Genomic DNA, 11,856 nt, shown 5'->3' with positions numbered 1-11,856 from the left:
TTCTTGTATACAGCATATTGTTGGATTTTGTTTCCTAATCCACTGTGCCAGTCTATTTCTCTTAATTGGTGAATTGAGTCCATTTATATTGATGGTTATAATTGAGATGTGTTGACTTATGATTGACATATTATTTACCTGTTGTCGTATACTCCTTTTTCTCCTGTGTTTAATGCTTTCCCTATTTAGTTGGTTGCTTTCTGATCTCATTCGTGGAGTTCTATTCATTTTTGTCACTCTCTAGAACATCTTGCAGCATCTTTTGTAGGGTTGGCTTTGTCATCACGAAATTCTTTAGCTGTTCTCTGTCATGAAAGTATTTCACTTCTCCATCAAATTTTATAGAGTTTTGCAGGGTATAGTAGTCTGGGCTGGAATTTATTTTCATAGAGGACTTGAAGTACTCTGCTCCATGCCCTTCTTGCCTTCATGATTTGTGAAGAGAAATTGGCCGTAATTCTGATGGGTGTTCCTTTGAATGTGATCTGCTTCTTTTCTCTAGCAACTTTCAGTAGATCATTCTTGTGCTGAATTTCTGGGATCTTGACAATTATATGTCTCGGTGTGTTTTTAATGGTGTTGAGGTTACTTGGAGTTCTGTATGCTTCGGTTACCTGAATGTCAGATTGTTTCCTCATATTTTGGAAGTTTTCTGCTATTCTACCCATATTTTTTTTAATGTCATTTGTAGTGAAGCCTTCTTTCTCATTGATGCCTATTAGTCTCACATTGTTCATGTTTCCATCATCTTTTAGGTGATGGATTATTTTTTCCTGCATCCTAGTGATTTTTAAGAGATCCTTTCTTACCTTTTCACTAGCTGCACCAGCGTCTTCAAGATATGAAACTCTGTCTTCACTTTCACTTAAAGGGTTTTGCGAGCTTGTGATTGAGATTTTAATTTCCTCTATATGTCTTTGACTCTGCTTCATGCGATCCATTTCTTTTGTGCATTGCTCATTCAAGGAATCCATCATTTTTCTAATCTCTATTTTTTTTTTTATCAATGTCTTCTTTAGAAGCAGTTATAAATTCTTTTACTGCGGTGTTCCTTTCTGATTGGGTTTCCTCCCTATGTTTCTGTAGTTGATTCTTTACTGCAGATGCTATGAGTTCCAAGAATTCTTTTTTCATTTTTGAAAATTCCAATCTGAGTTCCTCTATAAGTTTCTGGTGTTGCTTATTTACTGTCAACTCTATTAGTTCATATATTTGAGCTGATCTAGTGTCCTCTGCACTTTTGCTGGGTGGGCATGGGTTTCCTCCATATGTTTCTGCATTTTATTCTTTACTGCAGATGTTATTAATTCAGGGATTTTTTTTTTTCATTTCCAATCTGAGTTCCTCTGTACCTTTCTGCAGCTGTTTCCTTATTTCAGAAGCCATTTATTCATTGATTTTACCTGTGTGATTCCCAGGTTGTTCTGTGTTAGTGTCCTCTGCACTTATTACGGGTGGGCTTGCGATCTGAGGTTGCATTTTGTTCCTTCTGGTCATTTTGTGTAGCACTGTTGTCTGACCTTTGTTGTAGATCTTTGTTGCAGTTACAGCCTTAGCACGTACTGAAGTTCAGGTTCAGATCTACAAAGTTTGCATTTATCCAGCTGTGCCTGTCTTGGGTCTGACTGCTGTGCTCAGCTCCTTCTTGCTGCTGCTCTTGGGAGTGAAACTGTTGCGGCCCTCTGGGAAGATGTTCTGCTTCTGGACTAGCTGGGTGGTTCTGTCCCTTACTCTCCCTGCAGGGATTTCAGCTGCAGGGTTTCGCCTCAGGCCTGTATGACAGGCCTGAGCTGAGTCTGGAGGGGATAAGGTGGAGTAAGGGGGAGAGGTAGCTCTCCCACACACTCACCCAGCCTGGACTAGGACTGGATCTAGAGGTTTCAGGAATGTGGCAGAAATTCATCCTTGGTGGGCGGGGTGGGAGGGGTGCTACAGAGTGTTGGTGGGGAGTCCCAAGGGGTGGAAGAGTGTCTGTCCCACTCTGTCCCTGGTTGGGACAGGCAGACCTATGACATATTTTTATAGGACGCATATATTTGGTACAGTCATTGCTACAGTGAAACTGATTAACATAATCTATCATTTCACATAGTTATCCATTCCCCTACTCCTAATGTAAGAGTGGTTATAATCTACTCATTTAGCAAGAATCCTGAGTACAATATAGTCTTATTGATTATAATTCTCATGTTGTTCATGAGCTCTTTAATGTATTCATCTAACATATTTGGCACAAACCCTTTCCATGTATGTGTCTTCATTTTCTTCCCCTACCTTAACCCTGATAATCACTGTTTCATTTTCTTTCTCTAAGTATTTACTTCAAAAAAACCTATTTAAAAATTTATGTTTAGATTCCTCATATGCATAAGACTATGCAGTAATTTTTGGTCTGTATCTGTCATATGCCACTTGATATAATGTCTTTCAGGTTAAGGTTGTAAATGACATAATCTCATTATTCAAAACCAAATAATGTTACTCCATTGTGTATATGTACCTTATGTCTTTATCCATTTCTCTCCTGATAGACATCTTGATTATTTTTCATATTTTCACTGTTGTGAATAATGCTGCAGTGCACATAGGAGGACAGGTGTCTTTATGAGGTGGTGATTACATTTCATTTCAGTATATAACCAAAAGCATGACTGCTAGTTTACGTGGTAATCCATTTTTAATTTCTTTGGGAATTGCCATCCTGTTCACCAAAATGGTCATACTAGTCTACATTCCCACTAACAGTGTGCCAGTTTTCCTTTTTCTCTGTATGCTCACCAATACTTGTTCTTGTTTGTCTTTTTTTTTTTTTTTTTTTTTTGAGGTCTGATACATAGTTTATTGAATTAGGATTTTCTATTTACAGCTGAGATATTCTGCTATTCTACATGGGTACATTACTTCTAACAAGCTAAAGACTTATGATGGTGGGCTCAGTCACATGCTCACTGCTTTAAAGCAGTAGTGCATACATTACACTCCTCCTATAAAGCCAGCTTTGATTAAAAACTGCTAGTGTGAAAGATCAGTCTGATTCTTAAGATGAAAGAAGATACATTTTGTGTGATCTAAAATCTATCGTAGCTCCTTTGTACAGTCGCTGTCTTATTGGACTACAGTATATATTTGTAAAGGACACCAATGAGAGGCAACATCTGATGTTCAGTTACCAGACAGTTGGCTTCCTCTCCTCCCTGTGAAACCTCTGGTCAGAGTTCTCCATTGTGAAGGCAGAAAGGACCCAGCAATCCCCCAATAGAGCCTCGTCACTACTCGGAGGCTGCCTTTATCCTACCATGCTATGCAACTTGCAAATAGTTCAGAAAAGGGAACATGGACTGCTAAACTTAAAACCCAAGGACACAGAGTATCGCTAGAATGAGGCAAAGAAAGCCATGGGCAGGAAAGTAAGTGGGTGGGTATGAAAAACGAAGGTGCTCTGCCTGACACCAGCATTCATGTGCTTCAGCCAGAGAACTCAGGGTCAGCACAGCAGATCTTCTCAGTCCACTTCCAAGCCATGTGAGACTGAGGCTCAGCTGGACCTATGCTAGGTATAGGTGCCACTGTGGATGAGAAGCTCGGCATGGTCTCTACTTCTCCTGCCCAGTACGATGCAGGCGCACAGCATGCCCAGCAGCTGGATGGCTGTGAAGGTCAGCGCTGCCCAGATGATGTGCATCATGATCTCCTGCAGCTTCTTTACAACTAGAGCCTCGCACCTCTCAGCGTAGAGGTCAGAGGGGTTAGCCAGGCTGCTCTTATAGTTGCTTGCAGTCTTTCTGCAGCAGCTAAGATGGACACTCTGGTTTTTGGTTTCTTTGAACCAATCTGTGTTTTCCAAATTTGAGTAGTTATGAATTCCACAACAGTGCAGCTCTCTCTGCAGTCAGTAGCCCTACTGGCAGCATCAGGGTTGATTCCATTGTAAGTCTTATACACTTTCTTGCCAAGCAAGTGCTTATTCTACTGAGCCATCTCCCTGGCCCCTTTATACACTTTCTGAATGCTTTGGTGAACCTCATTTTCCACCTTTGCTCTGTAAACGTATCCCAAAACCGCTATGACAACCTCTCTGACAAAAAACAAGAGCCAGATGATGAAAAATGTGGCAATTTCACAGTGGCTTTCCTGGATCATGGCGCAGCAGCCAGTGAGCCCATTGATGAAAAGCAGGGCTACCAGTGATAATCACCACAGCAGGGATGAGCATGTAAACATCCTCAAAGAAGTGGTCATAGTTATTATAGATGATGAAGATGTAAGTGGCTCTGTAGCACAAAATGCCAGCTGCTCCCCAGAAGACGAGGTTGAGGATGACCAGCATGGTCTTCGAGGAGGTGATGCTGCATTGGCCCATGGCACCAGTGGCTACAGTCCCCCACCAGCCAGCAGGGCGGCACTCCCTGAGTGTGGCAGCAATAGTGGCGAGGCCTCCCCGCTGGAAGCTACTTTATTTATCTTTTTGACAATAATATTTCTTACTGATGTGAGGTGGTATTGTATTGTGATCTTGATTTGCTTTGCTAATTTTAGTATCCTTCCAATTTTAGTATCGGTCATGGGCTGATATTTTAATCAATGACAAAATGTAAATACAGTGGTCTTGTTTGTTTTTGGTCTTTTTTAATTTTACTGTTTTTCGGTTGATTTTTTTTTTTCCTTTAGTATTAGGGATTGAACTCAGGACCTCACACTTGCCAGGCAAGCGCTTATTCTACTGAGCTCCCCAGCCCCTGGGTTGTTTTTTAAGGGAGGTTTATTTTTTATTTTTGGTGCTGAAAAATGAACCCAGGGATTCCACCTTGCTAGGCAAGCATTCTGCTGCAGAGCCAAATCCCCAATCCCTTGTATATACAGAGATGGTTTCATAAGATTATAATGGAGCTGAAAAATTTCTGCCACATAGTGATACTATACCTATTTTCACATCTTTGTAACATAACACATTATTCACTTGCTTGTGGTGATTGTAGTATAAATAAACCTACTACACTTCCAGTTGCATAAAAGTGCAGTGCATAGAATTATGTATAATAACATAGTACTTGAAAATACTAAATACCTATAGTACCAGTTTATACTATATATTTTTATTGTTATTTTGGAGTTTATTCTTTCTACTTCTAAGTTTGCAATAAAACTGTGTGCTATGTTTTGCTGTCAGCAGCCTCATAGTCTCATATTTACTGTGTCACTTGATTGCATCATTTTCTCTTTTTTAAATTTGATTTTATGTTATTTTGTTCCTCCTGACCTAAAGAACATTAAGCACTCCCTCTCCCTCACCCCTACACATGTAAATATTGTGTAGTCTGTATTTATAATGGGCTGTATTATTAGGTCTGTGTAAACATATTTTATGATGTTCATGCAACAAGGGAATTGTGTACCTGTACAGTAATTACAGCGTATCTCATCATTAACCAACTCATTACTGTGTGTACTGCCTATGTGAGCATTTGTTAAATTTCAAGCAACATAGTTAGAGCTGGACATGGTGGTGCCCACCCATAATCCTAGCACTCACAAGGCTGAGGCAGGAAGATCACCAAAAGTTTGATGCCAGCCTAGAGTATATAGTGAGTTCAAAGCCACCTTGCACTGTATAGCATAGTAGGAATAATATTTCTGTATGTAGTGTTAGAGATCTTGTGGGAAGATTTTTGATTGTTTGAGTTTTAATTCCCAATCCCAGTAGAACTTCAAGCCATGTTTTGAACAATATTAAATTACTTAAAATATCCATTCCAAGTGGAAGGGGAATTGTACAGGTGATATCTATATTAACCTGTTTTATTTTGGTGTCTTTACTATATTTTGAGATAAGTGAATATTTATTTCAAAGTTTATATTAAAAAGGATGAATGAGCTAACCATTTACTCGAAGAAGTTAGAACAATATAATAAACCCAAAGGAAGTTAAAGGAAGAAAATGATTAAGTGCAGAGATTAATGAACTTAAAACTTAAGCTGTTGTAGAGAAACAGACCAAAGAAGCAAAAAAGCCTTTTTTGAAAAGAATAGCAGGGCTGGCCTGATAGCTCAGTGTACTAAAGCCCCTGCTTAGGCAGAGTGCAGCAGCTGGGGTTTGTTGCCTGGTGTGCTGTGCTGGCCCCGCCTGCAGGGCGCGCTGCAAGAATGATTGAGACTGCACCACGTGGTGGCCTGCCTGTAATCCTAGCACTTGGGAGGAATGAAAACAGGAGAATCACTACGAGTCCGATCTATGTAGTGAGAACCTATGGATCCTGTAGACCTGTCCTAAATACAAAAAAGAAAAGAAAAGAGAAAAGAAAAGGATAGCAAATTAGACTGCCTGGTGAAGTTGATTTTAAAAGAGTTTGGGGAAAAGAATACCAAAGTAAATATGTTGTCAATAAAAAGAAACTTATCGGCTGGGGAGATATGTCAGTAACATAAGCACCTACCTGGTAAGCACAAGGTCCTGAGTTCAATCCCCAGTACCACAAAAAAAAAAAAAAAAAAAAAGAAACTTAATCATATGTAACATGGTTTCCAAATGTAAGAATGTATTTGAACAACTGTATGCAGTACATTTAAATTTTTTTTGTTGAAGTAGGCATCTCTTTGGAAAATATATATCCAAAATATGTAGTTAGGAAAAAATAGAAATATGCCTAAGATGTTTGATATTCAGACAGATAGTGAGGTTAAGCTCAACAGCCTCGGTTCTATGGTAATAACAATAAGCTTCTCTTCTGGAAGGTTAACAACCTAAGTTTGCAGACCAAAAATTAGAGAAAAAGGAGGGCCACAAGGAAAGCCAACATTTTGGCCCTAGCCTTCCAAGGTCAGTTAAGACTCAGGACATATGAAAACCTGTACTGTAACCATGTAATTCCCAAATTTTCTGATCAAGGAGATTATGGGCCAAAGAGGAAAGTGATCAATGATGTAAAGTGTGCTTAAGGAGAGTCACATGGAGGGAAAACATTCTCTCAGGCTTTCACAGACAGCAAATTGGTCAAGCAATGGCTGTGACTCATCCACATGGTCGACACTGACAAAGGATCTACAATCTGAGGTACAAGGTCTCAGGATAAATCCTGAGGGGATTTGATTGACCTTATCAGATCCAAAAGCTACAACTCTTGTTACATAGGTTTTTGCTTTGTCTTGGTCTTAACCATCCAGCAGAAAAGTATAAAAACGAAATATAAGAAATAAAGTCATGTTGTTATGTTGAGCTGTAGGGGACTCAGGTCAACAACTTCTGACATTGCCAGTCAAGTGGAAGACTCAGTACTATTATGGACTACTGGACTCTTTTGGAATATTTTGCTCAGTTCACACACCAATGATATTTAAATGATGGAACTAAACAAGAAAAGGGGATTGAGATGAATGACTATTTTGTATCTGTATTCAAAGTGGTTAGGATAGATATATAGCTCCATTCTCTAATTCAAGGAATAGAGGGATTTGTTCTAACTGTGTTTGTAAATAGGATATCATGTTTGCATCTTGTACAACAAATAACCAATAGGAAGGCAGTATGCAATGTGTTAATTATTGGAACTATCCTACCAATTTGATTTGAAACTGTCTCATTGCTATTTATTTCTCAATAAAATTATAGAAAAAAATAAAGTCATGCAGGGAATTAGAAAAAGAAAAGAAAAACATATTATTCCATATCTGCTGAAAAATAGAATCGGTAGTTAAATCTTCTACCATAAATTTAACAAGGCAACACTCAAACAAAATACTGTTTTCACTCTACACAAACTCAATCACATAATAGAAAAATAGGTAATCTCAATTGATTTTTATTAAGCTAGTAAAATCTTAAAATGCAGAATGAAAATGGAAAATTATAGTTTTCCTTAACATACATAAAAATATTAAGCAAGTATTTGTAAATAAAATTGAGTGTATAAAACAAGTATATTATGATTAAACTGAGTTTAATAGAGAAGCAAATTTGGCTCAACATGAGTAAAAAATTCTCTTAACATTTATTTTAGCAAATCAAAGGTAAAAAAGCAGTTGATATTCAGATATTTTACAAAAGGGAAAATAATTTGCAAAAGAAAATATTTTCTCCAATTATGTGTTTAAAAAATATAATTGAAGAAAATAGAATGAAAAAGTGCAGAGCATGATGAAGAGATGTTTTTACTCTGAAAATTTAAGATGCATGTTTTTGAAAGAATTGACAAAGTTATGGGGAAGAAAATACTGATGTACATTAGGTTAGGGGAGAGTGAGCTAGAACTATTTTAGTCAAAAGTTAAATAAGAAAACCTTAAAAATTGTGTACTTTTCACCAAACTCTTAATGAAGGACCATGGCCTTTTCTTTGAGTAGGATTTCTGTGAATGGAATTCAGCTAGAAATAGTATAAATTACACCTGCACACTTTGCCTATAATTTTCAATTTCAGAATCTTTATGGAGGAATAAGAACCCCAGTAACCCGAGGTGAAATCTAAATGCAGAATAGTGCTGGAGTTTTATGATTTCATCCTAATCTTTTAGATCAGTCACAGATTAAGTATATTCCTACCATGGTGGAGAAGTAGGCTATGGAAACAAGTATAAATGGCAATGTGGTTGCACCTCTATAGACAACATGGAAAAGGAAACTATATAGTAACCCTTTGTTAATATGTTTGATTGTATGCTTTTTATATTTGGCCATATGTAATTGTTTTTCTTTTGAGATTAATACGTTGTCTTTGTCTTGGATTTCAAAATAGTTTTTCAACTTGTTTTGATTTTTATACTTTTCAAACTCTTAAAGAAGAAACTAAGGACTGGCCAAATAGCTCAGCAGATTAAAGCGCCTGCAAGCAGGGGCAGGGGCCAGGTGTTCAATCCTGGGGGCCTGTGCTGGCCCCACCCTCAGGGTGTGCTGAGATGGAGAATGAGGCTGGGCATGGTGGCGTGGGTCTGTAATCCTAGCACTTGGGAGGCTATAAACAGGAAAGTCACTGCCAGTCCAATCTAGTAGTGAGACCCTGAACACCCTGGAGACCTTTCCCTAAAATACAGAAAAAAATTTTTTTTGGTGAATTAGTTTAAGTTAAATTAAAGCCTATTTGTATTTCTATTTGACAATCAAGGAAAAGAGGCTAGAGGGTAGACAGGAAAAAGGTAGATGTTTATCAAAGGGTGTAAGGTTTCATTTAGATAAAATGAATGAGTTCTAATGATCTGATATATGGCATGTTGATTATTATTTAAAATACATTATTACGTATTTCAAAATTGCTAAAAGATATAAACGTCTCTACCACAAAGAAAGTAAATGACGTGATGGATATGTTAATTGATTAAATTTGACCATTCTATAATGCATACATGTAGAAGTAGTTACTATTTGTAAAAATAAAAAAATTTAGAAAATGAAAAAAGGTAAATAAATATAATATATAATGCTTTACTCTTCTAAATGAGAGATGTTTTTCTTATTTCAGATAACCAGATGAGGCCTCTTTTGAATTATGGTATTGCTTGGTGAGCATTTAAAAAAATTTTATATTAATTTTTAGAATGCTATCAGCTTATACACCTGATTTGTACTTGTGTATTTCTGCTGTAGTATGTCCATGGGCTTCCTGGTTGAAGAGACTGCACCAGTTGTTTGGAGAGGCCTTATGGTAATGTCTGCCATTGACAAGCTGTTGAGGCAGGTAAGAAAATTGCATTAAAAATTATTTTATTGTTGGCATGATTGGAGTTACTTTATTTGTTGATTGGAGAATTGTGAAAGTTTGGAGTTAAGTTTGAGGTGTTTTACAAAGCAGTCCAGTTGATGGGCTGAATGTGTAATGAGTAATGTGATACCTAATGAGTTAGGTGGCACCAGGACCAAATGTCACTGTTGTATGATTTAATCTTTCTTGTTGCCTATGAGTACTAAAAATCCTAGAGTTTTATTTTATATTATTATTATTTTTAACCTATTTGTTACAATCTCACTGTGCAGCTTGGACTCGTAGAGATCCTCCTATTTCAGCCTCCCCAGTGCTGGCATTGTAGGTGCATGCCACCATGCTTAGTCTTGGTGGCAGGCTCAGCATGCCTGGGGGCAGGGCCGGTGTGACATGTGGTACCAGGGATCGAACCCTGTCCCTGTGCTTGCCTATGCAGACATTTAGTCTGCTGAGCTGTCTTACTGGCCCTGTTGCTTCTTGAGTCTATAGTGAGAACTAGCAAGTAATCTACATTCTGTAGATTTAAGGTTAATATCATTATGGATTATAAAGGTGATCTAGAAATTCCTCAGATGTAGAAAATAATTATATAAACTGTGGTACTTGTGATTTAAATTTTTTTCCCCTAAATTTTTTTTACTTTGCATTTGTGTATTTATATGTGTAAAATATGTGGTCAACCAACTTTAATATATCTTACAAAAAGGCAAAACATTTCTTTGGATAATGTAAGTGTATGAGTTGAGCTATATTTTATTTTGTTATTTTATTTTTTATGGAACCAGGGATTGAACTCAGGCCCTTGCGCTTGCCGGGCAAGCGCTTATTCTACTGAGCCATCTCCCCCGCCCTGGGCTATATTTTAATTACACTGCTTGGAACTAATTTTTTTTCTCTGTTGATGTGAGTTTAAAATTGTGTCCTAAGTAAATACTAAAATAATTTATATTTACTCTATCAATATACAACAGTCACCTCTAATTTATCTACATTCGACTTTGGGTATATCATCATGTTCTAAGTGGATAATTTTAATGCTCAGTATTTCTATATTCATTTTCAGATGCATATGTAACAGATGAAATATATATCAAATGCCAGAACTCTTCTTTTTTCTTTGCAACATCTTCTCTTCCTAGCATTTCTTTTGAGTTCTGGCAAATGTGCTTATTGATCTTTGGACCTAGATTCCTTTTTTTTTTTTTTTTTTTTCCAGAACCAGGGGTTGAACTCAGGCCCTTGCGCTTGCCAGGGAAGCGCTTATTCCACTGAGCCATCTCCCCAGCCTTTTTTTAGATTTTTTTTTTCCCCTGGACCTAGATTCCTGTTCTTCTAGTTATTTAAGTTTCTTGGCTGCATTCCCTCTTCTTCACACTGAGCTCTTGTAAAAAAAAAAAAAAAAAGACCCCCCTTTTTTTTGTGTTTTTGCTTCTTTAACCTTTATCTTTCTAAATTAACTTAGTCTTTTTTTCTTTTCTGTACTTATGAAGAATATCAGATAATATAGAATAATTGTGTTAACTGCATAGATTATACTTTTCTTCTTTTTTCTTTTCTTAGTACAGAGTATTAAAGCCAGGCCTCACCAGCCTAACATTACACATGTTACTATTCAAATTTTGCTACTGTGTTAACACTTAGCCATCTGATTTTAATCATTGATTTTATTTATCAAAAGGTCATCTAAAAAACAGTATTTAGAGAATCTTGTAGTCTGTCTGAGGACCAAGTGGGGATTTGGTAAAAACGAGCTCTATGACAAATAAATTATATAAGAGTGACAGTTTATTCTGGCAAGCTCTAAAGATACACTTTCAGAACACATACTCTGAAATATCAGGGTGGAAGATGGAGAAAAATGGATCCATGTATTATTTTATTGCTATACCTAGATGCTATTTAAGGTTGTATATGGATTGTATGTATATTTTGTTGTTTCTTATAACTACTTTCATCTGCACATTTTAACAGAATCTACAAAGATGTTATTTTATTTAATTTTTATTTTTTTTTACAAATTTTTAAAAAAATTTTTTTATTTATTTATGTGTGAGAGAGAGAGAGAGAGAGAGTGCGTGTGTGTGTGTGTGTGTGTGTGTGTGTGTCCAGCTCAGCCCCCCAAGGGGTGGGGCTGGCTGGCATGTGGTGCTGGGGGATTGAACCGCGGTCCC

General features: G+C 37.1%; 1 protein-coding gene and 1 pseudogene across 2 annotated transcripts in view; one reads left to right on the top strand and one right to left on the bottom strand.

The window, feature by feature from the left end:
• The window catches only part of Nubpl (nucleotide binding protein like), a 313,256-nt gene that overhangs the window by 66,771 nt on the left and 234,629 nt on the right, over positions 1-11,856 (top strand). For both annotated transcript variants that reach the window (XM_004637100.2, XM_023721862.1), the window contains 2 exons: positions 9,446-9,485; positions 9,571-9,661. In XM_004637100.2, the coding sequence (XP_004637157.1) occupies positions 9,446-9,485; positions 9,571-9,661 (131 nt within the window). The remainder of the gene's footprint in view (positions 1-9,445; positions 9,486-9,570; positions 9,662-11,856) is intronic.
• LOC105742952 lies at positions 3,551-4,360 on the bottom strand (annotated as a pseudogene).

Source organism: Octodon degus, unplaced genomic scaffold (genome assembly GCF_000260255.1).
Source record: "Octodon degus isolate 3935 unplaced genomic scaffold, OctDeg1.0 scaffold00086, whole genome shotgun sequence".
In the NCBI taxonomy this organism is placed as follows: domain Eukaryota; kingdom Metazoa; phylum Chordata; class Mammalia; order Rodentia; family Octodontidae; genus Octodon; species Octodon degus.
The sequence above is the reverse complement of the archived record's forward strand: the minus strand, read 5'-3'. Positions and strand labels throughout refer to the sequence as shown.